At 43.0% G+C, this 27,474-nt stretch overlaps 3 protein-coding genes across 12 annotated transcripts; all 3 read right to left on the minus strand.

Moving 5' to 3' along the window:
- Positions 1-573: 573 nt before the first annotated feature.
- LOC135444152 (serpin B6-like) lies at positions 574-7,205 on the minus strand. Of its 3 annotated transcripts, none has more exons than XM_064705381.1 (8): positions 6,843-7,205; positions 6,328-6,437; positions 5,767-5,944; positions 4,753-4,890; positions 4,016-4,133; positions 3,636-3,778; positions 1,711-1,878; positions 574-1,034 (listed from the first exon to the last, which is right to left on the minus strand). In XM_064705381.1, the coding sequence occupies exons 3-8, from the start codon at positions 5,932-5,934 to the stop codon at positions 633-635; spliced, it is 1,137 nt and encodes a 378-aa protein (XP_064561451.1). In that variant the 5' UTR covers positions 5,935-5,944; positions 6,328-6,437; positions 6,843-7,205; the 3' UTR covers positions 574-632. The 3 variants fall into 3 exon arrangements, with proteins under 3 accessions (XP_064561451.1, XP_064561453.1, XP_064561452.1); XM_064705383.1 differs by having other exon boundaries at positions 6,778-7,205; XM_064705382.1 differs by lacking the exon at positions 6,843-7,205 and adding an exon at positions 6,727-6,779.
- A 247-nt stretch (positions 7,206-7,452) lies between these two features.
- Positions 7,453-16,544, minus strand: LOC135444157 (serpin B6-like). 4 transcript variants are annotated; one of them, XM_064705398.1, is made up of 8 exons: positions 16,327-16,544; positions 14,087-14,177; positions 13,501-13,678; positions 12,477-12,614; positions 11,789-11,906; positions 11,410-11,552; positions 9,661-9,828; positions 7,453-8,726 (listed from the first exon to the last, which is right to left on the minus strand). In XM_064705398.1, the coding sequence occupies exons 3-8, from the start codon at positions 13,666-13,668 to the stop codon at positions 8,316-8,318; spliced, it is 1,146 nt and encodes a 381-aa protein (XP_064561468.1). In that variant the 5' UTR covers positions 13,669-13,678; positions 14,087-14,177; positions 16,327-16,544; the 3' UTR covers positions 7,453-8,315. The 4 variants fall into 4 exon arrangements, with proteins under 4 accessions (XP_064561468.1, XP_064561465.1, XP_064561469.1 ...); XM_064705395.1 differs by having other exon boundaries at positions 14,068-14,177; positions 16,327-16,498; XM_064705399.1 differs by having other exon boundaries at positions 7,454-8,726; positions 14,087-14,180; positions 16,327-16,543.
- A 131-nt stretch (positions 16,545-16,675) lies between these two features.
- Positions 16,676-27,187, minus strand: LOC135444156 (heterochromatin-associated protein MENT-like). Of its 5 annotated transcripts, XM_064705390.1 has the most exons (7): positions 27,020-27,187; positions 25,895-25,981; positions 24,143-24,280; positions 22,078-22,195; positions 21,169-21,311; positions 18,656-18,823; positions 16,676-17,792 (listed from the first exon to the last, which is right to left on the minus strand). In XM_064705390.1, exons 1-7 carry the CDS (start codon positions 27,185-27,187, stop codon positions 17,391-17,393), a joined length of 1,224 nt encoding a protein of 407 aa, XP_064561460.1. In that variant the 3' UTR covers positions 16,676-17,390. The 5 variants fall into 5 exon arrangements, with proteins under 5 accessions (XP_064561460.1, XP_064561462.1, XP_064561461.1 ...); XM_064705392.1 differs by lacking the exon at positions 25,895-25,981; XM_064705391.1 differs by lacking the exon at positions 25,895-25,981 and having other exon boundaries at positions 24,143-24,265; positions 26,999-27,187.
- Between the last annotated feature and the right edge of the window lie 287 nt (positions 27,188-27,474).

The following is a 27,474-nucleotide window of genomic DNA, read 5'->3' on the forward strand; positions in this document are numbered from 1 at the left end:
GAGTACATTCTTGTTAAAGGACTAGAACCAGGTAAACGGTAAAAAAAATCTCCTGTGCTGATGGTTCTCACCATAAACACCCTCTAAGGACATCTGCTGCAAAATTGTTCTTAAATAAGTGCTGGTCCAGTTGTTAGCTAAAACCACACATCTACACAAGAAACTCAGCTAGAACCTGGAACAGGCTGCCAAAAACTCCTTTCACCTCCAGGCCATGCATCAAGGCACTAAATTGATGAGTCTAGAAGATAAAAGGGGAGGGAAGCTACAAATGTGCTCCAACCTTCTCAAAAGCAAAAGTAACTTCACTCCCATTAGCTCTCACTACCTGACTCTCCCTCCTGGGTATCAAAAGTGATCTCAAGCACAGAAGAAGCACTCACAGAGCAAGTGGGATGGTTCTTGTGTCAGCAAGAACCTGGAGACCTCAGCACACAGGGACAGGAGGGGCTGGAAATGGCACGTGCTCTGTTTGCCTAAGCAGCTCACTCATTCCTGCCAAAACTAAGATAAACAGCAAGAAATTTCAGGCACAGCTGAAAGAGACAATTAGTACAAAAAGGAGTCGCTCTGTTCCAGGGAAATATAAATTTATTCTGTGAGGGCACCTATGCTGCCAAGACATCTCCTCCTTAGGGACAGCAAAATCTGCCACAGAACAAAATGCTGCAAGTTTTGTTGTGCCGGATGAAGAAGAGGAAGGGATGATCAGCAATGAATTCTGAAACTCTCAATGCACAGAAATTCATGACCAGCCCAGTGGCAGCAGCTGCTTCAGTGCCTTCTTCATTGACTTCCACAAAGGATTTGTGAACCACTTCAGAGAGCACCAGCTCATTACCAGGTGAGATTGCTGAAAAGTCTGCCTTCCCCAAATCAAATGCATCAGGCATTCCCATACTTCTTAAAATAGGTTTCAGATCATAATCTTCTTCCAGTTTAAATCTGGGCAAATACACCTTCACCTCTGTAGACCTCATCATTTCTGGACTGATCCAACCCATCAGCTTCTCATGTGTAAGTTCTCTTTCCAGCTGAAAAAAAATTCCAAATTTACATAATTACAATGAGAAATGAGATCACATTACATAGCCAAAGTAGTGATTACTGTGTGTTTATTCACATAGCACATAACATGCATGGGGTTTTTCCCTTTGTTATGCATGAAGACTCTGGGGGTTTTCTTTTCGTTTTTAATTGGGGAATAAATGACTCAAGAAGCCTTGGAAATAAACTGCTGGTCCACAGTTCCAAAGAGCCCAAACTCATATCCTACCCTCAGCACAAAAGAGATCCTGCCCTTTCCTCTCAGCCTCTTTCCAGCCAGTGAGCCACACACCAGCTGCCAGCTGCTCAGCACACAACACCTACAGGACAAGCCACAGCACTTCCAAAGAGCCCACCCAAAATCCCCTCTCCACATTCCACCATCACCACACTGTGCCTTCCCCACAACCACAGCTGACCTCTGCCCCTGAGCAGGGCCAGCTCTGCTTCCAGAGCCTCTGCCTAAGGGAGCAGCACACAGCCTGAGCAGCACTGACATGGCAGGGGCTGTCCCTTTGGGGACAGGGAGGAGAGGGACATTTCTGCTGACCTGCAGCACCAGGGACACAATTGCTCTGGAACTCATCTGCAGGTCTCTGTGCAATTCAGACTTTCTTCCCTGGAAGGATTCAGCCTCTCTTTGCACTCAGCTCAACTACTTACTCTTTCCAAGCCTGTGGAGCCATCCTGGATTGCATCAGGGAGCAGGATGATCATGCTCAGCTCGTTTCCCACATAGGGCAGCTCCAGGATTTTGGTCTGCAAGTCCCCAATGTAGGTCATGTTAAAAGTTGCCTCCTTGAACATCATCTGCACAGGTTTGGTCTCCTTCTAGAAATCAAGAGATGCCAACAGTTAGTGCTGAGCTTCTCTGCTGCTCTCACACTACAAAGCAGGCAGCAAGTTACTCATGGCCTTTTAGGATTTGACCAAAGGGAACTGATCACACACCTCAGAGTGAAGCCCTCCGACTACCTTTTGGAAAGCATGTACAAACAGTGCATGATATTCCACCACAACTCCAAACCAGATTATTCATCAGCCCTATATCCTTTTGGTGTTGCATCTTGAAAGCTGGTTCTAAGCTTGCACAGCTGCAGGGAATAGAAAATGCAACAGCGTCTCTGCATACTCCTGCCACCTTTGTCAACACATTCCTATAGGAAGAGACCAAGGAGGCAGGAACTGACTCAGTCCAGCAGTCTCTGAAATGCTCTTGGAGGTAGTCTTGGGGTAAGCAGCAACATTCCCTTATTTAGAAGTTATATCAGCACATTCAAATATTCCTGGATTCATTTCACCACTGCAGGGAGGGACAGTTTCCAGACAGGCAGGAGATCTTCCATTTTCCACAATGGCTGCTCCAAGCAGGTGAGTTAAGGAAGGCACATTACCAGGTCTTGTTCGTGACTCCTGGAGGCCAACCCAGGGCTGCAAGGAATGCTGAGGGGCAGCCATGGCCTGCCCATGCCAGGGGCCAAGTCCTCCTCAGGAGCACTGATCTACTTCTAAAAACAAGGCTGCAGAAAACACAGGTCTTCAAAGGTGTTATGTTTGCCCAATTATCCCATCATAAAAAAAAACCAAACAATATTTAAGGTAGCAGCAATTTTCATTGGATAATTTAGAAAATATATAAATAAGGGATAATTTGGTTCAAATACTAGTGCATAAGCAAAAAATAACCGCAGGTTACGGAGGGCAGAGTTCTGGGACCCTTGGCACCTCACGTACAAGCTTGCCAAGTGAAAATCACCCCTTATATGCCATGTGTCAATGCCATCTCCTCCCATTTTCGGTTCGTCATACCTCTATCTCCGCCCTCATTACTGCCTTTATCACGCATGCGCCACCACGCGGTTTGGTGGTCGCACAAGTCTTACGGGGCCGTTTTGGATGAAGACCTCTCCTCTTGCTCTCTGTCCTGTAATTCACCTTTGGGTTACACATGTGCACCAAGCCAGTACAATGTAAGCCAAAACTAACATATCATTGCATCTACATATCAAGGCAATAAATCCCATATAATTAGCACTTTCTGGGACCGAAGCAGTTTTGCTTACCTTTTTGCTCACTTTTAGCAACTGTATCTTCAGCTGCTTTCCTGTGGTCCTTGAGAAGATCTGCTGGGAAGGGGGGGATGGAGCCCCTCCTCTCGCTCTCTTCTTTGGCATTACAACTTTTAACTATTTTATTATTCCCAAATATTACTTACTGTATCAATATTGATTACTGTTTCAATTTTTATCAGCACAAATCATACTGATTTATTACAAAGGGAATTTGTTTTCCATTTCACATGGATTGGCTCAGGGGCAGGAATGCAGCAAGGAAGCTCTGACTGAAGAAGACTGAAATTCACAAACTTTCACACCTGTCTTTGTGCTAGATCAGAAGTTCTAGTAATGATGTGAAAGTTCAGACAAACTCAGCAAAGAGAGACTTCCAGTGAAAGGGAGGGGGAATAAGGAATCTCACACAGCCTATTCAAGGGAACCCTGATTGAAAGATTTAATTTCTTCTTAAAGGTGGTCATTTCAGACAACATCCACCTAACAGGGCATTGTCAGCATTTTAGCACATCATACCTTATTAATGTGGAATGGCCTCTCTCTGGTACTCTCTTTTTTGAACTGCTTTCCCCAGTTGCCTTTGAAATAGATGGCATTCACCAACACAAGCCTGGTCAGGGAATCAAGAGTCCCCTCTGCCAACAGGTTCCGAATTTTACCTTTATGATACAAAGAAAAAAACCCACATTAATTAAAAGGTTGACATGGATCTAATTATTCTCCAAGATAGTATCTGGCCAGCAAATAATAAACAATAGAGAAGAGAATCATGTACCAGGTACAGCAACAGCTCACTATTTGAGTTGTTTGAATTCACAATCCTATATCCTGAACTAGGTGTTTACCCAGACAGTGGGTCCCATTAAACACAACTGAGCCCTAGGAAAAGCACTCACCTTCAGTCCTTTTCTCCACCCAGACATTGATTTGTTTCCTGGAATCCTCCCAAGCATGCAGGAAGTCCATCTCTTCCAGGCCAGCATGGTAGGATTTCTGACTGGACTCTATAAATGACTAACAGGGACAGTCACAACAGATTTTCAGCAAGAGATTTACTCTCCTTCAGACACAGATGATTCTTGCATTCTCCAAGGAAATCAGCCAGCTTTCCTTCCCCAGCTTCATACAGAGCCATTAAAGTTCTGGCTGACATGATCCTACTAGGATTTATTCCATTTCTTTAAACAAAGAATCAATATTGTTATGACTTATGCACTGTACTACAAACTCCTACACTTCATCGACAAGGATGGTGGGGAGGGTGTTCTTGTTTTTATTTTGTGCTTTATGGACATGACATATAATTTTATAAATTACTTTAAGAGACTTCTGCTAAGGGATACATCAACCATTTGTCCCACAGCCAAAGAGATTAATGGATCACAGAACCCTCAAGAGAAAAGACTGATGGATTTTACCCTGCTTAGCATCACTTGTCCACTCAGAACACAAATTATTTAAAAAGAGATTCTCCACCAGGTTTACATACCAGGCTCTGGCAGAATTTATTGCACTCTTGCATCTCAGCACAGAAACATTGGAAAACAAACTCCAAAGCCGGCCTTGACCTCCAGAGGAAAGAGGAAGCAAGTGCACTGTCCTGAGAATCATCACAAATTTAATGGCTACTTACTGGAAGAAACTCAAAGGTCTTTTCTCCATAGAGCCGGTTTGCAGTTCTCAGGATGTATTTGGTGTTTGGATCATTAATTTGAGAGAGAAGGGACTGATACCCATTGTGAGCATCCTGGGCATTCTTCAGAGAAAGCACCTGCACAAAGACAGCATCTGCAGTGCTTGTACAAGTCATAAATTGGGGAGCAGCAGAGTCAGCAGTCCTGATTTTCCTTCCCTCAAGGCAAGCACTACAGGATCACAGAATGGCTCAGTCTGGAAGGGACCTGTGGGGACAATCTGCTACAAAGCCCTGCCCAAGCAGGGACACCTAGAGCTGGAAGCTCAGAATGTGTCCATGGATTTTGAGCATCTACAACTACAGCAACAGCACAGGTTTCCGAGAAATTTTTATAAAGTACATGGAAACAAGATCTTAGTTTACACTCCTCTCCTACTTTGCAAAGGAAGCAAACATCCAAACCAAAATCACTGGTCTTGCACTCAATATAGTTACATCTTACATAAAGCACAAGCCAAGAGATATTTTCTACATGAGCAAATTTTTACAAAGGAATAAATCAAATTGCAGTTTCCAGTTTGAAATTTAGACAGCTGGATATTTAATATATCTTTTATATGCCTGGCTTCCTTTTCAGAACATGTATCACATGATAATAAACCCAAGCAAGGAAGGAAAAGAAAATAATTTATGTAGCCACCTATGGATCAAGTAAAAAAATTCCATGTACATTTTAATTACATATTAAAGAAGATCGCTCTCAAAAATCACAAAGAAACTTGCACACACTAAATCCAGAAACTTCTTCATTTGTTACTGAACAAAGCTCACACTAAAAAACCAAAGAAAACGGGTCCTGTTTACACACACACAGCCCAGAGGAAGAGCTCTGCTCTCTCACACCACAGTGACAATCACAGTTAAGCACAAGTACATGTCACAGACTGGAAGACACATCTCTTCCTCAAATGATCCCATCAAATGCAATCCAATCAATTTATTTTGACCTACCTTACGAATCTGGGCTTCAGTGCTACCTCTTGAACCCAGCAAAACCATAGACAAAGCAGAAGAAATACTAAATGGTGAAAAGAACACATTCTGCCCACTGTTCTTCTCACACAGCCTTCTTAACAGGTCCACAGCAAAAGTGCTGTTTGCTGCACAGAGGCTTTCCATGCTTCCAAGCCTGGGACATCAAACACAGAACGAGAGCGATTAAAATTTATTTGAATACAAATCAGTTATTTCGACCATCTACAACTGCCAGCATAAACTAGGCAGCAAAGGCTGGAAAATTATCAGCTCACGGGAGACTGATTTGATGCCACAAGCACCTAAAAATCCTTACTACAACTCTTGAGTTATTTTACTGATTTAGAGGCTACTTTTAAATTTCAGTCCCATACCTACACTTTTTGTGACTTCTTTTGAGGTGATCAGGCACAATAGCTTTTTGTTCAGGACATACAGAAGGAAGTTTCTCTTGATTTCACACAGGAAATAATTTCCATTTATTGGAGCACCAGAGTCAAAGTAGGAATTCAGAACGGAAGAACTACCAGCTCTTACCTTTTCTAAGTCTGCAGACCTTCAGTGGTAGCTGCAGCTTGCTCCTGTGTATGCACGCTGGGTTTTAAACCTGCCAGCCAGGCTGGGAGAAGTCAGCAGAAGGACTTTGCCTAAAAGCAAGAGAACGAGCAAGAATTTCATTGTCACTTAAATATTCTTTACCCAAAAATAAGAAAAAAAAAACCCCACAAACAAACCGAAAAAAGCACAATAAGAAATCCCAAACAAACTGAAATCTCCAACTATACTAAGCAAATATAAATCACATTTTAAGAAGATATTTGCTCTGCACATTACCAACAACTTCACTTATTGCTCCAAGTTTATGGCACTACACATAAAAGAAAAATTCATTGCATTATAACTGGAAATTAGAACGATTTCTGCCGGCAAATCCACCTTTAAGCTCTTCTGACTGACACACACCGCACTCCCACACATTTCACTCACACAGCAGCTCTCCCCACACTTCTTGAAGCAGAACTGGCAGATTTGCTGCTTCCTTTTATACCCACCCAAATGTGGGGAGGAGTTTTCATCAGAATTTGGGGATTTCCTTCACTGCCCTCCCACAGCAATTCCTGGTATCACTGCCAGCTCTCTCCGGCAAACACGCAATCGGCACGGCAGCTCTGCAATGGACTTTTAGCAAGCTCTGTGCTAAAGAAAACGCCGGCACCTCCGGGGCGAACCGCTAAAGCAAGGCCCCGGGGGCGCTTTCGCTTTCCTTCCCCTTCCTCGCACCGCCCGTGCGAGCCCCGCACCCAAACCCTTCGCAGCCCGCCCCCCTCGCTGCCCGAGAAGCGCCGCCCTTTCGGGAGCCCAGCAAACATTGCCGCCTTTGCCCCGACACCGCCCCGTTCCCGCAGGATGCCCCGCGGGCGGGGACAGCGCGGAGCTGCCCCGGGCCCGCCCGCCCCGCGCAGCCCCAGCGCGGCCGAGGCCGCTGGGCCGCGTCCCTGCCCCTGCCCCTGCCCGGCCGGCGACAGCCGCCAGAGGAGAGCGCGCCCGCCGGGCCGGGCCGGGCACAGCGAACCCCGCCGGGCCTGCCGGGAGCCGCTTCTGTCGGAGACAGCCCGACACACACGTGCGTCATGTACAACTGAAACAGCACAAACAGACCCATGCAGTGCTTATGCTTCTTTTATTATTCCAGCAACAGGACCCACAACATACATCCCGGTGTAAGGAAAGCGGTTACATCTCTGTCTTTGGTATTATACAGGTAAACTATGGTGTCTCAGAGAATATTAATATGATAAACATAAAACAGTAGCAAAAAAAAAAACCTTTTGAAATTAAAACTTTCTCCTTCAAATACTCCATAGGCACCATCTGCCCTTTTATTTCATTCTTTGTTAAAGGACCAGAACCAGAGGACAGGGAATACACCCAAGTGTCCGGAGTGAAGAAATAAAGGTACTCGCCCCAAATACCACCCAGGGACATCTCTGATAACAGCACACTTTCATTCCCACCCTTGCCTAAGTGCAGCTCCAGCTGATAGCCAAAAGCCCCCATCTATGCAGGATGTTCAGCAATACCTGGAACAGGCTGACAAAAACTCCTTTCAGCTCCAGGCAATGCATCAAGGCACTCAATGCAGGAGACTGGAAGGTAAAAGGCAAGGGCAGCTACAAATGTGCTCCAGCCTTGTCACAAGCAAAGGTAACAATCCCATGGGCTCTCACTGCCTGACTCTACCTGCTGACACCAAAAGTGAACTCAAGCACAGAAGAAGCGCTCACAGAGCAAGTGGGATGGTTCTTGTGTCAGCAAGAACCTGGAGACCTCAGCACACAGGGACAGGAGGGGCTGGATATGGCACATGCTCTGTTTGCCTAAGCAGATCTGTTATTCCTGCCAAGCCCAAGATCAAGATTACAGAAGAAAATCAGGCACAGCTGAAAGAGACAATTAGTGCAGAATGAGCCACCTTGTTCTAGGGAAACATAAATTTATTGTCTGAAGGCACCTATGCTGCCTCCTTAGGGAAAGCAAAATCTGCCACCGAACAAAATGCTGCAAGTCTTGTTGTGCCGGATGAAGAAGAGGAAGGGATGATCAGCAATGAATTCTGGAATGGACATTATTATACCAGAACTCTCACAAAAAAGCATAGCTGTGGCAGCAGCTGCTTCAGTGCCTTCTTCATTGACTTCCACAAAGGCTTTGTGAACCACTTCAGAGAGTACCAGCTCATTACCAGGTGACATTCCTGAAAAGTCTGCCTTCCCTGACTCAAATGCATCAGACATTCCCATGCTTCTCAGAAGCGGTTTCAGATCATAATTTTCTTCTAGTTTAAATCGGGGTAAAGACACCCTCACTTTTGTAGAATCCATCATTTCAGGATTGATCCAATCTATTAGCTTCTCATATGTAAGTTCTCTTTCCAGCTGAAGAAAAATTTCAAATTTACGTAGTTACAGTGAGAATTGAATCAGAGTTATACTTGCAAATGAAGTGATTATGTGATTTGTTTACATATTGCATAAGATTCATCTTTTTTAACCTGGTTAGTGTTTCTCAAGCCAAAACTTCAAGTTTTACCTCTCACTAGAGCACACTGCCCCTGCCAAGATCATTACCTACTGTTTTTTCTGATAGCTATAATAGGGATCAATCAACTCCATGTAAGGTTTGCTTCTACAGAACATGTTAAATTGTCCCTGGATTTTTTTTTTTAATTTTTACTAATGGGACAGAAAGGCACAGAACGGTTAACAAGAACACACAGAATCTGAACCCAGTTCTTCTATCACTTTTCCAAAGGTTCATCCCACAGGTCATTCAGCAGCATCATGAAAACAGTGAGTTCACAAAGACCCTTTGCAGTCAGTCTTAGAGAACTTTATTCATAAACTCCTGGTCCACAGTTCCAAAGAGCCCAAACTCGTATCCTACCCTCAGCACAAAAGAGATCCTGCCCTTTCCTCTTTCCAGCCAGTGAGCCACACACCACCTGCCAGCTGCTCAGCACACAACACCTACAGGACAAGCCACAGCACTTCCAAAGAGCCCACCCAAAATCCCCTCTCCACATTCCACCATCACCACACTGTGCCTTCCCCACAACCACAGCTGACCTCTGCCCCTGAGCAGGGCCAGCTCTGCTTCCAGAGCCTCTGCCTAAGGGAGCAGCACACAGCCTGAGCAGCACTGACATGGCAGGGGCTGTCCCTTTGGGGACAGGGAGGAGAGGGACATTTCTGCTGGCCTGCAGCACCAGGGACACAATTGCTCTGGAACTCACCTGCAGGTCTCTGTGCAATTCAGACTTTCTTCCCTGGAAGGATTCAGCCTCTCTTTGCACTCAGCTCAACTACTTACTCTTTCCAAGCCTGTGGAGCCATCCTGGATTGCATCAGGGAGCAGGATGATCATGCTCAGCTCATTTCCCACATAGGGCAGCTCCAGGATTTTGGTCTGCAAGTCTCCAATGTAGGTCATGTTAAAAGTTGCCTCCTTGAACATCATCTGCACAGGTTTGGTCTCCTTCTAGAAATCAAGAGATGCCAACAGTTAGTGCTGAGCTTCTCTGCTGCTCTCACACTACAAAGCAGGCAGCAAGCCACTCATGGCCTTTTAGGATTTGACCAAATGGAACTGATCACACACCACAAAACACAGACACCACGCTGTTCTTTGTTAATAACTAAAAATCCTGAGATTTCCTTTTTAATTATTAACGTAAAAATGTTTGGGAATATTCCTTTAAGGTAAATTCATGTTCTCACTCTTTTGTTAACTTAAGAACTAGTGACAAGTAGTAAAGTGAGCTAGTAATAGGCAGGGGCATTGTTCTTTGCAATACATGAATAAGTTATTTCAGTGTATGTATTGTTAGTCCATGTGGTTCTGTGTGACCATAAAAATGACATAAAATATTTTTAAATGTATCTACTTAAAACTACCAAGAAAGAGTATTATTATGAATTCTTAAAAGTCATGAGGGAGTAATAAGGGGAGAGATTCTATTCTCATTTTCATTTCCTGCTATCTTACTCCATTTCCACATAGAGGATCAGCTACTATTGTTTACATCATTATCTTCCTTCTTCTCAGTTTCATTGCTTTCTCTCTTCCCTTCATGAGATTTTCACATAAGCAGCTTTTTGTAATTAAAGTAATGCCCATTGGAATAATGCCCAGAGAGAATATGGCAGAAATTATTTTGCAACAGCAGTGACACATAAAAAGGATCGATAAGCAAAAGGAAAGCCACAAAGCAATAGAAAATCATCCAGTGACTCATAAGTAGTGCAAGAGTCACAGAAATAATTTCACAAGATGGTTGAAATGTTCCTGGGATGTCAAAGTAACTCTTTGTTACTGAACAACATGTAAAATAACTAGCTTAATGTTTCAGCTTACACCTTGCATTTCCAAATGTTCATGGAGGACAAGGCGTCAGGAACCAAACCTGTCTCTGAAGCTCTTGTACAGAGTATGGGGTGAACAGAAACATTCCCTTATTTAGAAGTGTTAGTAGCACTTAAAAGCCTTCCTGGATTGATTTCACCACTGAACCACTGAGATACAGTTTCCAGACAGGCATGAGATCTTCCATTTTCCTCAATGGCTGCTTCAAGCAGGTGAGTTAAGGAAGGCACATTACCAGGTCTTGTTCGTGACTCCTGGAGGCCAACCCAGGGCTGCAAGGAATGCTGAGGGGCAGCCACGGCCTGCCCATGCCAGGGGCCAAGTCCTCCTCAGGAGCACTGATCTACTTCTAAAAACAAGGCTGCAGAGAACACAGGTCTTCAGAGGAAATTAGTTTTCCATTTCATATGGATTGGCTCAGGGGCAGAAAAGTTGCAGGGAAGTTCTGACTGAAGAAAACTGAAATTCACAAACTTTCACACCTGTCTTTGTGCTACATGAAAGGTTCTAGTAATGACATTAAAGTTCCGAGAAACTCAGCAAAGATGGAATTTGTATGAAAGGGAGGGGACAGAAAGAATCACACACAGCCTGTCCAAGGCAATCCTGATTGAAAGATTTAATTTCTTCTTAAAGGTGGTCATTTCAGGCTACTTCAGATTAACAGGGTATTGTCAGCATTTTAGCACATCACACCTTATTAATGTGGAATGGCCTCTCTCTGGTACTCTGTTTGTTGAACTGCTCTTCCCAGTTGCCTTTGAAATAGATGGCATTCACCAACACAAGCCTGGTCAGGGAATCCAGAATCCCCTCTGCCAACAGGTTCTGAATTTTACCTTTAAGACACAAAGAAAAAACACACATTGATTTAGAGGCTGAAGTGGATCTAATTATTCTCCAAGACAGTATCTGGCCAGCAGTTAATAAACAATAGAGAAGAGAATCGTGTACCAGGTACAGCAACAGCTCACTATTTGAGTTGCTTGAATTCACAATCCTATATCCTGTACTAGGTGTTTACCCAGACAGTGGGTCCCATTAAACACAACTGAGCCCTAGGAAAAGCACTCACCTTCAGTCCTTTCCTCCACCCAGCCATTGATTTGTTTCCTGGAATCCTCCCAAGCATGCAGGAAGTCCATCTGTTCCAGGCCAGCATGGTAGGATTTCTGACTGGACTCTATAAATGACTAACAGGGACATTCACAACATATTTTCAGCACGAGATTTACTCTCCTTCAGGCACAGATGATTCTTGCATCCCCCAAGGAAATCTGCCAGCTTTTCTTCCCCACTTCATTTAGCTTAAACTTATCACTGACAAGTTCCTTCTAGGATCTATACCACTGCTTTGAACTAGGAAATGTTATTCAATCAAATGGCTTATTCACTGTAGTACAGTTATTTTTTTTTCCCTGTATCTATTTTATGCTTCAGGTACATATGATTTTCTAAGTTGGTTTATCAGAGTTTTGCTAAAAGATACATCAACCATTTGTCGCACAGCCAAAGAGATGAATACATCACAGAACCCTCAAGTGTAGACACTCATGGATTTTACCCTGCTTTGCCATATTCAGATCTCATGTTATTTAAAGGAGATTCTCCACCAAATTCAGACTCTGGCAGAATCTATTGCACTCCTGCATCTCAGCACAGAAACATTGGAAAACAAACTCCAAAGCCTGCCTTGACCTCCAGAGGACAGAGGCACTAACTACATTATCCTAAGAAATGCCACGAATTTAATGGCTACTTACTGGAAGAAACTCAAAGGTCTTTTCTCCGTAGAGCCGGTTCGCAGTTCTCAGGATGTATTTGGTGTTTGGATCATTAATTTCAGAGAGAAGGGACTGATACCCATTGTGGGCATCCTGGGCATTCTTCAGAGAAAGCACCTGCACAAAGACAGCATCTGCAGTGCTTGTACAAGTCATAAATTGGGGAGCAGCAGAGTCAGCAGTCCTGATTTTCCTTCCCTCAAGGCAAGCACTACAGGATCACAGAATGGCTCAGTCTGGAAGGGACCTGTGGGGACAATCTGCTACAAAGCCCTGCCCAAGCTGGGACATCCACTGCCCATAGTCCAGGACTGTGTCTAGATGGATATTGAGTATTTCCAACTATGACAACAAAAGTTTTTGAGAAACTTTTATTAATAGTAAATATTTTTTAAAAATACAGGTTTTTACTCATCTCTCATTTTGCAAAAGAGCCCAATAACAGAACCAAAAGGACTGATTCTGCACTTAACTTGGTCAGTTCATATGTAAAACACATCATAAGTACTATCTGCTACCTAAGCGAGTTTAAATCAAAAAAGTGTAAACCATGCTTACAGTTTGACATTCAGTCACTGTGGATTTTATTTCTATGTGTCTGGCTATGTTGTGAAAACATAAGTTGTCTGATATTAAGGCCAAAGAAAGAAGCAGAACATAATATTTTATGGAGCTGTAAATTGATCAAGCTAAATTAAAAAAAAAAAAAAAACAAAAAAACACATAACTCTCAATTACAGATTAAAGATGATGCGTCTCAAAAAAACCACAAAATCCCCACACAACAAAACCCAGGAAACTCTTATTTCAAAATGAAGGAATGTCCCCATTCAAAATCAATGAAAATTCATTGTTCTTATACAAACACCAGAGGAAGAGCTCTGCTCTCTCACACCACAGTGACAATCACAGTTAAGCACGAGGACATGTCACAGACTGCAAGACACATCTCTTTCTCATATGATCCCATCAAATGCAATCCAGTTACTTTATTTTGACCTACCTTGCTTATTTGGGCTTCAGTGCCACCTCTTGAACCCAGCAAAACCATAGACAAAGCAGAAGAAATACTAAATGGTGAAAAGAACACATTCTGCCCACTGTTCTTCTCACACAGCTTTCTTAACAGGTCCACAGCAAAAGTGCTGTTTGCTGCACAGAGGCTTTCCATGCTTCCAAGCCTGGGACATCAAACACAGAATGAGAACGATTCAAATTTATTTGAATACAAATCAGTTATTTGTTATTTGTATACCTTCTACACTTCCCAGCATAAACTAGGCAGCAAAGGCCGGAAAATTATCAGCTCACTGGAAACTGATTTGGTGCCACAAGCACCTGAAATTCCATACTACACCTCTGAGCTATTTTACTAATTTAGAGGTGACTTCTAAATTTCAATCCCTTAACTACCCAGTGTGACATCTTTTGAGGTGATCAGGCACAACAGCTTTTTGGTCAGGACTTCCTGAAAGAACTTTCTCTTGACTTCACACAGCAAATAATTTCCATTTATTGGACCACCAGAGTCAAAGTTAGACATCAGAACAGCAGAATTACCAACTCTTACCTTCTCTTAGTCTACAGACCTTCAGTGGTAGCTGCAGCTTGCTTCTACGTGGGCACGCTGGGTTTTAAACCTGCCAGCCAGGCTGGGAGAAGTCAGCAGAATGACTTGGCCTGCTAGATAAAAGGTGGAAAGAAAAAAATTTATGTCGCCAGCATGACAGGTAACTGCAATTTCCTGCTGTATTACAAATTTAAAAAAATCAAAGTTCATTTCAGTTCCATTTTATTGCCTGCAACCTGGCAACGCACACAATCATAAACTGTTGTACTCTATTCATCTGCTATAGGCAGTGAATCTGAGATTAAACACCACTCCTATTAAATGAGCAATAGGTACTAGAACACTCAGTTAACCACAGATAAGTATCATAAATCATTATAAGATAAATGCTGATAGGTTTTACCATCTCTCTTTTGTTTTTCTCATTAGGCAGGGCCTAGTGTTGACAAGTTGCTACCATATATAAAACCACCACCCAATTCATACTACTGATTCATCATCTTAGAGAGTTGAAAAGAGCAAGTTTCCACAAGCATGCTTTTCAAACCAAGAAAATTCCTTGCTAGCAGCTTTACTATAAACAGTAAAAAATTAATCCCATTTCTCTTCTCCCATAACTTGAAAATTTTAGAGTACAACCAAAAAACAAGCATGCTTAGATGGAAACAATCCTCCAATTGTGTCTGAATGGGTAATTTATGCACTGCACAGAATAAAGAAGAGACTCATAGCATTCACATTGGTTACAGTGTAGACCAGAATTTTTCTACTATCTCAGTATCTGCAGATTGCTAGCAATACGGTTTTTTTAACCTCCGGGTCAAAACACACAGGAATAGTGACACCAACAGGCAGAAATTTACATTTAAATTTCTATTTTCTAGAGTGTCTGTAGGACTTCCACAACAGGCAAGAATTTACAGACAAAAGGATGCAACTGACACTATTTGCCTGCCTGAAAATCAGGGGCATTTAAATAATAAATAATATTTATAAATATCATAAATAACATTCAACAGCTTGGACACAAGGCTAGGAGTTGCATCTGCACAGTCAACTATGCTTTCTCTGCAGCTCAGGAGTAGCAACATAACTACAGAGGCAATGCACAATTTGGAATCCACAGTTTCAGAGACAATACACAATGACCACACTTTAAGGAACAAAATCCCTCATGATACAAGTACATATTTGTCACTCAATTGTAAACTGCTGCAGAGCTCTCAGTGGTCAAAGGGTTTGCTGACAGCAACTCATTCCTTACTCTGCTCTCCCCATGCTCTGCAGGTCAGCAGTGAGACACCTGTGCAGAGGTTTTGTGTTCCTACCACTGAATTTGAAGCATATATTCTCAGCAGTCAACACCTACGCTTCAGGACAGTCTTTATGGACCGAAAGGCTGTATGTAAATCAATTCGTAGACAACCACTGCAGGGCCTCGTCATGGGGAAACCACAGCAGGCTGCAGCTCTCCTCCAGCCCGCAACCCAAGAGACACTTCCCGCAAAAACTACAACGTGGATCAGTGTCCGGCAAACAAGGACACTTCCCCACGGTGCGTCAGCTACATCGGAGGAGTCTCCAGCTGACTCTTTTAACTCCAGAAGGAACTGGGGCAATGAGCACCAGGCCATGTCCATCTCCACGGACAAAGCCCTGTCCGTGCCACAGACAACCCTTTTTCCCATGCACTGAACAAAAGCAGGCTTCCTTATGGGAAAAAGCTTCATTTAGGATTTGGAGAGTTGGGAGCGATGTTGAAACACCTGCAGGGCCTTGGCATCGCAGCTCTCCCTGCGACGCAGGGAACGACATGACCCCGCTAGTGCCGGGCTCCTGACCCCCGTGCCTCTGCAGGGGCGGGAAGGGGCAGGGAGGAGCCTGGCACTGTCCCAGCAAGCTGAGGCACAAAAAGCCAAAGGTTTGGCTCTCCCTGGAGCGACGAGTTCCTCTTCCGCCCCCGCCCCGGGCTTGGCCCCGCGAGAGGCGCCTCAACCCCGCGGTGCTCCCGGCGCTCCCACACGAAGCGCTCCAGGCGCACCGCCGCGGCTCCAGCTGGCACGAAGCAGCTGCGTTTAGGGAATGTCATGAAAGAGGGAAGAAAAAGAAACAAAATAGCAAACACAGTAAAAGCAACGCCATTCGGCTCAACTTCCTAAAAAACCCGCCAAACAAGAAAACCCTAAAAAAACACAGGCACAGGCTTCCCCGTAGAGAACCTTCAGGACAACGCAGCAGCAACGCGGCCGCCGCACTCACCCCGCCGGCCGCCGCCTTCCCTGTTCCCGGAAGCGCAGCCGAGCAGAGGGAAGGGACGGGAGCCCAGCCCCTCTCGGGATTTAGCCAGAGGCTGAATCACCCCGCTTCACCCTTGGGCGCCGGGAACGGGAGGCACCGCAGCCCCTCCCCGAAAAATGGCGGCCCCCCGCCTCAGGGAGTCCCGGCTGCCGCCTCTCCCTTCCCCTTTGGGCCCGTGTTTGTCCACCTCTGCCTCCCTCTCGTGGCCGAGCTGACAGAAAGCACACCCGGTCCATGAGGCGCTATTAATTACTTGCTTCGGAAACTAGGATTGCTTTGAGCCAAATTGAGCTGTTGCTGTAGCCACACACCATACGGTCTTAACTTTTCCTCGCATTCCTGAAGGTTTCAGTGAGGCAAATAACCGTAAGGAAGCTGTATTTTTAAAATTTATTTTTATTTTATTAAAAGGAATCTGTGAAGCAATACAGGGTTATTGGGGGCTGATGAAGACTTGCAGCTGAGATGTGGAAGGAAAGCAAGGGGATGGCCACAGGGTGAAAGTTGAGAGGATCTGCCTTCCGTATTAACTCTAGGGCTTAGTCTAGGGCTAAAAAGCAGGAGCTGAGTCTGATTGCTGCAGGCTGGGGGTACATGCTAGGATCACATCAGTGGCCCTCATAATTAGGGTAAGGAGAAAGACTCTGGCAAAATATATTTGTACAGTGAGTGTGAGAGATATATTGAGATATATTTGTACAGTGCTATGGGTGGGAGAGACAGAAATGCCATGGTGGTATAAAGTGATAAGGACAGAGCTACCCGTGGTGACCTGATCCAAATGATAGCCAGGATTGCTCTGGGGGTGCAAGGCATCGCACACTCCCCGTGGCACTGCCATGGTTGTCCCTTCAGCTTAGGAAGGAGACATTGGAGAAGCTCATTGCCTCAGGCACCAGTGTGTGTGATCTAATGAGGAAGGGGTTCAAGTCCTGCTCCCCCAGTTGCAGAGCGCCTCAGGTTTGGGGTTTGCCTCTGTGCTAGCAAGCAAGCATCTCCTGCTCTGCAGGGCAAGGACTCACCAACTAGGGTGAGCAAAACCTGCCAAAGAAGAGGATGGTTTGTGATTTGTTGTGTCTGATAAAGAAAATAAAAGGGTGGTCAGCTTTGAAAGTCATTGTTGGGATTCTTGATCTCATCATCAAGACACCTGTGGCAGCTGCTGCCTCCGTACCTTCTTCATTGACCTCCACAAAAGCTTTGTGAATAACTTCTGAGATGAAAAGATCCTTCTTCACTGACATCCCTGTGAAATCAGCCTGACCTGGGTTAAAAGCATTTCGTATCCCCATGCTGCTCAGAGGGGATTTAAGGTCATAATTTTCTTCCAGCTTCAACTTGGGCAGGTATAGATCCACTTCAGCCTTCATCATATTGTCTGATTTGGTCCATTCAGACAGTTTCTCATATGTCAGCTCTCTTTCCACCTGCAATGAGTTGAGGAAGAAAGCAATTGGAATGTGAAGGACAGAGATAAGACATGCACAGACCAGTGTCTTATTGCTCATCGAGAACATGTAAAGCAAGACCCAGCTACCAGCAGTGACTACAGATGGAACGTACATCATATTTAGAGGGCATGATCTGACAAAGTGCTGAGTGACTAATACTCCTGTTTATTTTCTTAAAGGTGGGGAGGCTTCTGAGTAGTTTATAATTTTTTTTCTGGTGTGAAGAACATTGCTTTTTTTTCAATGTATTACTTATAACAGTAATAATTGGTGCTTGATGTGTGTGTATATGGATACATTTTCTCTTAGTAGTGATAAATAAATGGGATGCATGGGAACTGAGGTACAAATAAAAGTATTAGCCCTGCTCTGTTTAGAATCTGAAACTGATCCTGGCGTAGTCATGAGTTGCTGTGGGCACCTTCTGGGTCAGAGTAGTCAGCACTTAGTTTGAGAAACCCCACCACAAACCATCAGCTGGAAATCCAGACTGAAATGACATAAAAATTCATTAATACAGCCCTCAGGAGAAGATAACTCTAGACATGATGATTTAGAGGTGATCCTTGCTTTCTTTATGCGATACTGGTGATAGGAAAGAGGATACCAAATAGTCTAAGACTATTGTGTGGACATAGGTTTTAGATGTACTATGTTTGCAAAGTTACCACATGTCCTGAATCCTAAGCTGAAAATCATGGTGTTTTTGTTTCTGAAACAAAGTATGAGCACATGAGAAATATTCTACTGTGACTTTGAAGCTTATCCTTCCTCACTGTTTCCATCTGTTTCTGTTACTGTTTCATAGTGTATGTGATGCAACAGTAGGTCAGCTTTACCAGCTCCAGGCCAGTAGTGTTATCGTTGATGTCATCTGGAAGGAGAAGGAACATGCTGAGTTCATTTTCCACATATGGCAGCTCAATGATTCTTAATTTCATGGTGGTTTCATGGAGTATGGAAAATTTATCTTTCAAAAACATCATGTGTACAGGTTTAGTCTTGGTCTGGAAAAAAATTCAGACATAAAAATTACCTTACACATTAAAAGGATGATAAAATTTACTTGCTTCATTGACCTGAAAACAAGTACAAGATTCAGCAGCATCTGAATACCAGGACCCTTTTCTTTGGACAGGATCACATACACTCCCTTTTCAAAGTCTTTGAGATCTTTATAAAAAATTAGTATAAACACACAAGCTAAATACCTATTAACTGAATCCCATGTAATGTATTTCTAAATTTAAAATGAAGATTAAGCTTTGATAATTAGATAACTCTCTGCAGTTTGATAATTAGATAACTCTCTGCAGGCCTTGGTACTCACCCTGTGAATGAAACCCTTTTTGGCACCGATATATTCGGTTTGCATGGTAGTGCAGGGTTGGCTTCTGTGAAGACACCTCAGAAGATGCCTCTGTCAGGCAGAGCCAGTTTCAGCTGGCTCCAGGACAGACCTGCTACTGTCCAAATCTGAGCCAGTCAGTGACATTGGTAGTGCCTCTGTGATTACAAGTTTAAGAAAGGGTAAAAACTGCTGAACAAAAGCAGCTGGGAGAGCTGAGAGAGATGATGTGGGAGAAACTGCCCTGAAGACACCTAGGTCAGTGAGGAAGGAGAAGGAGAAGGTGCTCCAGGCTCTGGAGCTGAGATTCCCCTGCAGCCCATGGTGAAGACAATGGTGGTGCAAAATCCACCCTGCAACCCCTGGAGATCCCATGCTGGTGCAAGCACCTGGCAGGACCTGTCATGCTGTGGAGAGCAGCCCTTTTCTGGCATCACCTATAACCCTGCAGTGGACTCACACTGGAGCAGTTCTTGCAAAACTGCACACAATGGGAAGGACCCACATTGAATGTGAAGGACTTTGAATAAGTAGGACCCTGTGGGGGGATAGAATGTAAGAAAATAAAGATAGTGCAGAAGGTAGTCTCACACCTAAGGAGTTGCAGCAGTGCTAATCACCAAAGATTAGGAACAGCCCTGCCCTTAATAGGCCACAGCTGTGTCCACTAAGAAGAAGAGTGCCACAAAAGAGTGGGTTAGCTGGGTGAGGAGGGAGTTGGAGTTTGTTGGCTGTGTTGTGAAGAAGAAAAAGGACTCAGTACTGCAAGGAGCTGCCCATGAGTAATCACTGAGAAGGTATAAGACTTTTGTAATAAGATAACAACAGCACCCCACACTTGAGCAGAGGAAAAGTGTGAGGAGGAAGGAGCTGTGGAGGCAATGTACAATGAACTGACTACAACATTAGCCCATTCCCAGTCTCCTGCACTGCTTTGGGGCACAGGTGAATCGTAAGTAAAGCTGAGCGTGGGAGGAAGGGTGGGTGGGGGGAGGCACTTTATGCTTTGTTTACTTCACTAACTTACTTTGAGAATTGGCAGCAAATTAATTTCTTGAAGTTGAACTTGTTCCTCCTGCTTGTTATGGCAATTGGTAAATTCTCTCCCTGTTCTTTCCCTGACCCATACATGACCTTTTCATCCTATTTTTCTCCCCCTATCCTCTTGACAAGAGGCAGTGATAGGGAGTCTCAGTGGGCATCTGGTGGCCGGCCAAGGTCACCCACTGCAACCATCTGCTGTGACAGATCTGAAAACTGCACACGTAGTGTAGTAGGTTTCGAGTACACAGTCATATCAATTGCTTCACACTGCCTGGCATACAAAAGGTATTTGCACCCTTAATCTATGTCAAACAAAATTTTTGTTTCCATTGACAAATAGTTTTGCTTGCTTTTGACACAGTCCAAAAATATGTGTGCAGTCAGCTACTGGGAATTGTCAGTGCATGATCATTTAAAAACTGTTAGCTCAATGAATAGATCATCTGAATAGATCACCCTCACACACTCAGCTAAAATGACAAACACCATGAAAATTCCCTGTGAGGTTTGGTGCAATACCTAGGGCATGTGTGGGAAGAACAGCTGGATTAGATCCCATGATCTCAGGGTCCCAAGAGCAGAAGTGAGCCCTAGGTGTGTAAACATTGCTCTCCAAAGCAACCTGCTCCCGTTTGGAAATGGCACTTAGAGAAATTTCTTCTTGTCCTGAAGCTACTTTTCTTAACTTACTTTGCTTAGCTTACTTTTTAAAAAAATTAACTTTAACTGTTCCCAAGTGTTTTGATACTGAGGAGTTATAAATTGAAAATCCAGTTTTCATGGATCTGCATAAACAAGACAATGCTGAGTTCTTTTCACAGTTGGTATTCTCCCTGAATTTATAGCACTTTGTCATCTATATGTAATGTTGCAGTGGCATATGAAATACAGGGGAAGTATTTTCTCCTCAGTGATAGACATATTGACGTAGGACAACAGGCATATCGACAAGGAATTTACCTTGCTTATTCTGAAGGGCATCTCAGAAGTATTTTTCTCCAGAAATTTCTTCTCCCACTTTCCTTTGAAATAAATGGCATTTACTAAGACCAGCACAGTGCGAGAATGGAGTGATCCTGCAGGCAGCAGACTCTGTATTTTCCCTTCAAAATCGGACAAAGAGACTGTTATTCCAGTGTGACTGCACAACTTGCCAATTTTAATTGTTCCTTGTCTGTGCCTACCTCTCTTTCAAAAATATTTGTATTTGGGAGGTTTTCTTTTACTCTACGTTTTTATGTTGTACATATGGTAAAAATGAGCTTTTGAAGTATCTCTGTATCCCTTGTCCAGAGAAGTTGTGGATGCCTCATCCCTGGAAGTGTTCAAGGCCAGGTTGGATGGGACTTTGAGCAACCTGGTCTAGTGGAAGATGTCTCTGTCCAGGGCAGGGGGGCTGGAACGAGATGATCCTTAAGGTCCCTACCAACTTAAACCATTCTATGAATTCTCTGGGATTTTTTTTTTTAAATTATATTTGTTGGAGTTTTGGTAGTAAATGGCATTTGGAAGTGGGTAAAGCAGAATAGCTTGGATGTTCTGTCAAGTTGGTTGCAAGCAGCTGAAGAATGCAGAAGTAAAACCCTCACTAATCATTGTGTAGCCACACAGTGTGTACCTTTGTATGCCTTCGAACAGCAATGGCTCAGAGGAGGCTACAGCATAAAGAATTCAGGGAAGGACCTTGTAAGGAGCAGCAGTTAGGCTGGAGAGAGACATTCTTCAGACTATTTAGATGTACTTTGCTCATCACCTCCCTGCCCTGAGTTTCCACCTTTTATGGATTCTTGGCTGCAAGAGCAATAAATGTGGAAATACAAAACATTTGAAAGTTAGACAAGAAAAAAATGCCATCAGAGTGATACTTACTCTCAGTTTTATTTTCTACCCATGAATTGATCTGTCCTCTGACTTGTTCTGCAGCTCTCTTAAAGTTTACAGCTTGTGGCTTTGCATTGTAATAGCTTGTAAGGAGTTGTAAGAACTTCTGAAAGATAGGATTAAAAAATGTGTGGTTATTTAGTTAAACTTGAGTTATAAAAATATTAGTTACAATCAGTTTAACAGATTATCTATTCTGCTAATACATAATTTAAGAAAACTTGGTTTACATGCAGTAACCTTTATAATAAGGCCTGATACATTCTATTCTAAATATTAAGTAAGGACTGATCAAACTTCAGTCCAAAGGAAACTGATACTTCAAATTTTTGTGTTTGAAATCAAAGGTGGAAGTTTTTAGTTTTGAAATATCCATGAAACATTTACATTTTTTTTTTAATTTCTCAAAATGACATTTTAATATAATTCAAATACTTTTTTTTCCCTGAATTATGAAGTAGTGTTCACTACAAGATGGAAGAATAGTCTCATATAAAGTTAAACAAATGCTTTTAGTTTGCTTCAAAGGTGGGGAACCTGCCAAAAATTTATGAGGACAATAAAAGGAATGTTTTGGTAGAATAAACTCATGACAGAAAAGCAGAATTAATGTTTCCATTGCTGTCTGCTGTGAAATCATTCATGGAGATTCCCAGCAGGAAATTCCCTCGATTCCCTGTAAAGCAAATGCACATGAGATTATGGAGAAAATGAGCAATACCCATTCAGAAAGACAAATTGCTGATTACTCAGGAAACCAAACAAACTCAAAAATCAAAGAACAGTAATCTCATTTTAAACCCCCCCTTCCAGGGACCTGGAAAATGATTAATACAACATCAGTCTTGAAAAGATTGCAGAGATAAAGGTAATTACAAACTCATGAGTCGGTGTGGGGCAAATGAGTAGAATGGGTGTAGTGGGTCTATGGGTTCATGTGACTTATTGGAGATGTATCAACATTTTTGTAATAGGAAATCAAAAATCACAAATATGTTGGAGTTTTCTGAAGGTGTTGGGAAGCATATGGGTAAAAGGGCTGAGCTGTTACAGTCTTTTTGGATTACCAAAATGCATTTTGTAGGACTTGTCACCAAAGACTGAGCATCCATTGGACTACAGAGATACGTCTTGTTTGTTTAAAACCAAGAGTAGGAGGAAAAACCATTCACAATGAAGGGTTATTACTGCTGGAGTGCCACAAGAATATGTGTACTGGCATCTGTGTTACAGTATTTTTTTCTATAAAACCAAAGTTTAGATGTTTACATTAAAATATATATAACATATATATATAATAACATATTTTTAGGTAATCCAGTAAAGTGTAAGATACAGGAAGTGATTGTTATGGTTTAGGAATGAGGTATTGAAGCTGTAATGGACAGGTGCATGAAAAAAACTGCCTAATCATGGCCAAAGACGCAAATAAAAATTTAGGAACTATGAAGGAAAGAGTAGACAACAAAAGAGAAATTTCTATAATGGCACTTTATAATACTGTAGTGTGTCCGCTGTCTGAGTTTGCAATGCAGCTGTGGCCTCCCCACTCTCAGAAATGCTACAGTATAAAAAATACAGACACTGGGGATGAGGGTGACCAGAGATGTGGAGAAATGTCCTTCAGACCAGAGATGAACCAACAGCGATGCCCACAGGCAGCAAGCTCAGAAAGCACAGGGGCTTCCTGCAGTGTGTAGTGGAAATCTTGGTGCTGAGGGCTGAAATAGATTCAAAAGACAAGTGTGCAAAATCCTGAAACAACAGCTCATCGGGGTCACTGAAGTAGACCTGCCCTCTGGTTCAGGAAGTCCCTGAGCTGCAGATCAGGTGGTGGCCATAGCAGATTCTGGAGAAGAATCGCTACAGAGTTTTCTCATGCACTTGCCAAACTATTGCCCACTGCTGAAAACAGATGGACCACTTGCCTGTCCAAGACTAGCCCTCTGTGGCTGTCCTCGTGCCCAGTGTTATAATTTGGAATTTTTTCATCATCTCTATTGATAATCACTCTTAATGTCAGCATATTCCCACATAAAGATGTTCAACTCACAGGCAGTAATGGGTAGGTCTTTTCCTCATACAGTCTGTTGGCACTCTTCAGCAAGTAAGTGCTTTTGCGTTTGTTGATGTCAGACAGGAGCTTTTTGAAGCCAGAATGGATGTTTTCTGCTCCCTCATGCTCAGGATCCTTCGAAAGAGACACCAATTAATATGGAGGGGGTTTTCTTGTCGGATGCACCTGCTTTATTTAAATTGTTCATGTTTTTTTAATTAAAAACAAGTTTCAGGGAATTAAACTTTTTTGAGAATGTTCTATGTTTGCAGCACTCTGTATAACTAGATAAATGGGATTCTACCTGTAGGGCAATGATTTATTTCTGCAGTGCTTTATAGAAGTTTGGTAGCATCATATGATGGTGCACCAAGGAGGCTGAATCTCCTCATGTTTGTCATTTTCAGGCCTGATTTTCAGTTTCACAAGACCTGTCAGTTTCACGGGACTCCATCAATGCAGCCTGGCAGCCTTTGAGAAGGTGTTCTACCCTCACAGAAACTAATGTCAGGGCACGGACTTGACAACTATTCAAATTTTCCTGTTTCACATGGGTGTTTTCTGTTGCTATTTGGATTTTGGAGAGAGCTTGTTCTGGATGTCGGTGTTGTGGTTTTAGGGAGGATGAGGTTGCTTGCCAGCTGTTTCCAGCTGTTGCTTTGCAAATGGAGGAATGAGCTGCTACCTGCCAGCTGCTCCCCACCAGCTGCCTGGATGCAGTGTCCCCCCCATGTCCTGTACGGTGCCCTGCATGTGAGACACCGAGAGTCTCTGCCACTGACTCAGGGTGACTTATCTGTCATTCCTTGCTGAGGTCTTTTCTCACTCATGCTGAGGTGTGGGCTGCCAGGAAGCACACCTGGGAAAGAATTTAGTAGCTAGAGGACACAGGATAGCAGAGGGTGTTTTTTTTTTTTTTCAATGGGATGGGAACAGAACAAAGAGGCAATAGGGGGAAATATCTGAAGGAAAAGATTAGACAGACTTTGGTACAATTTATGAAGCCAGTGAATTGCTAAAATGAATGAGAGTGCAGTGATTCATCTTGAAGAACCATCTCACACCATCAAGGGAGAGAAATATATAATCCCCTTGCCCTTTTTATTTGAAGTTAATCTAATTTAATTTTTTTCAGCTTTCTTTTAGTTTCTATGATGAAAAAACTACGGCTTGATTGAGTTTAATGCTTTTCATTGATTAGGGAGTTAATTTGTTGAAAAAGATCTGGGCCATTTCTCCTGCTGGCAAGTCTCTGGGGAGCTGATGAGCAAGGGTGAGTCAACAGACATTAACTTAAAGGGGAATTTTGTCTGCCTGATGTGCATACAAAAGGAGGAAGGGACTTTACTGGGTAGGGCTGGAGACAGGCGAGAAGGCAGTGGTTGTTTATCACTGCAGAAAAAATATCCCAACCAACCTGAAGGGGATAAGAAATGGAATTGTCCAAAGCATATTAGGACCAATGTTTTTTTGACATTTCTATAGCCCAGCTAAAACCAAGTGAGACAGTATTATGGCCAATCAAAATGCTGTTAGTGTTTCAGTTCTGCTTTTGAAAGACTGAATTAATAAGTTTTACCACCATATTACTTCCTTGTTCACTTTTTCTGTATGTAGTTATTACTGAACTGAGACAGTAAATAATAGACTGAAAACAAGCAGATGTAAAAAGCCTAAAAGCAGTGGTTGCATTGGACTTATCCCATTCTCAGAGATTTTTATCTCAGAATATTTTGTTGTAATAAATACCATCTTTCTTTTCTTTGGTCTTGCAGGAGAAGGCCTTGTTGTCTCAGATGAACCTTCTTCTCTTGCAGTCTGGTTAAAATGAAGAACCTGTGATGATGATGATAAATGTTCATAAAGACAGCTTTGAGATTAACATGCCCAGGGGTTGTGTATATCTTAGTTTTCTATGGTAATCCACCAGCCATGCCCAATGATAGTCTGTTGAAGTTATAGAGGACAATTATGTGTATATTGAGGACATTGATTAAATCTCTGTAACTGTATCATTACTAGATAGATTTTGGCCACATGGACTCCTTAATAATGGATCAGTATTGTGACTGGAACAGGCTCCCCGGGGAGGTGGCCACAGCACCAAAGCTGGCAGAGTTCAAGTGTTTTGGACAGCACTCAGGCACATGGTGTGACTCCTGTGCAGGGCCATGAGTTGAACTCAATGGTCCTCGTGGGTGATTTACAATTCAGTATATTCTATGGCTCGCTGATATTTTCATCGCTCACATATCTCCATTATTCATTGAAGAATTACTATATTTATGGACTAACTATGTCACAAGCAAAGATTTCTGCCTCTCCTGTGCAGCCAAACACATGTTCAGGAAAGTTTGCTTTACTGTCTGCAGTATGAGAAAGCAGATATACTCCTGCCAGAACCAGCTGAGATCTAGATGCAGTGATATCTTGCTCAAGAGATTATCTCCAGATTTCCTTCCTCTAGCATATCATAGTGCCATATAATTTTTTTTAATAAAGGTGTGTCCTCATTACTTTTTGGGCACTATGTTAGTTTAATTATTCTGTTAATAAAGTAGTTAAAATGGAACAGAGAGCTCCAAGCAAGACCAAGAGTAGCCTCTAAATGTCAATAACTGCTCCTTGGCAGATCACTTGCAATGCTCTGTGAACTGTAAGCTAAATGTAGGGTTGGTGCAGAGCAGAGATCATGGAAATAAAGTGGAAGTGAGCTTCCATAATGTTGGTACAGAAAATATCCCTACTCATGCTGTCAGCATTGCAGATCACTGTCCTCCCATGTTGTTCCTTGCTGTTCTCCATAGGCAGAATAACAGTGCAATTTATGTAGGAACCTGCTGAAGGTGGTACGTGGCTAATTTCAGAGCTTACCTCAGCCATCTGGCTTGCAGTGTCACCTTTTGCGCCCAGGTGGACCATGGCAAGAGCAGTTGCAATACTCCAAGGAGAAAAGAAAATGTTTTGGCCTTTGGAAGTTTCATTCAGCTTTTTGTAAAGGTCCAGAGTGAAGCTGTTGGTTGACACTGAGAGAGATTCCATTGGTACACCTGAGACAAACAAGTGTCAGAGGGGTGGTGGCTGCTCCTTCACTTGTTTTAAAATATACAAAGCTGCCAGTATTGTATTTGCCAGTATTTTAAAAAATACAAAGCTGTCAAGTGGAAGACTGCCTGCACCTCTCAAAAACAGTGTGAAGGTATCCCTAGGTAAAATACTGCACAGAGACCACGTACAGTCAGCTAGCAGGTTTCTTTCTAAGACGTGTACTATTTTTTCCTTCTCATTGCTTTCAGTGCCTTTGCCAGGTTTGTTTGGTTTTCATCAGT

The sequence above is a fragment of the Zonotrichia leucophrys genome, chromosome 2 (genome assembly GCF_028769735.1).
Source record: "Zonotrichia leucophrys gambelii isolate GWCS_2022_RI chromosome 2, RI_Zleu_2.0, whole genome shotgun sequence".
In the NCBI taxonomy this organism is placed as follows: Eukaryota; Metazoa; Chordata; class Aves; order Passeriformes; family Passerellidae; genus Zonotrichia; species Zonotrichia leucophrys.

Coding starts and splice junctions, on each gene's coding strand:
- LOC135444152 (XM_064705381.1), bottom strand. CDS start 5,934: ATGGAAAGCCTCTGTGCAGCAAACAGCACTTTTGCTGTGGACCTGTTA. Junction 4,134..4,752: donor AGACCTTTGAGTTTCTTCCA/GTAAGTAGCCAT, acceptor TGTCCCTGTTAG/TCATTTATAGAGTCCAGTCA. Junction 1,035..1,710: donor GCTCCACAGGCTTGGAAAGA/GTAAGTAGTTGA, acceptor ATTTTTTTTCAG/CTGGAAAGAGAACTTACACA.
- LOC135444157 (XM_064705398.1), bottom strand. CDS start 13,668: ATGGAAAGCCTCTGTGCAGCAAACAGCACTTTTGCTGTGGACCTGTTA. Junction 12,615..13,500: donor CTGAAGCCCAAATAAGCAAG/GTAGGTCAAAAT, acceptor GTCTTTGTGCAG/GTGCTTTCTCTGAAGAATGC. Junction 8,727..9,660: donor GCTCCACAGGCTTGGAAAGA/GTAAGTAGTTGA, acceptor ATTTTTCTTCAG/CTGGAAAGAGAACTTACATA.
- LOC135444156 (XM_064705390.1), bottom strand. CDS start 27,187: ATGGAATCTCTCTCAGTGTCAACCAACAGCTTCACTCTGGACCTTTAC. Junction 25,982..27,019: donor CTGCAAGCCAGATGGCTGAG/GTAAGCTCTGAA, acceptor TCATCATCACAG/GTTCTTCATTTTAACCAGAC. Junction 22,196..24,142: donor AGACCTACCCATTACTGCCT/GTGAGTTGAACA, acceptor CCTATCTTTCAG/AAGTTCTTACAACTCCTTAC.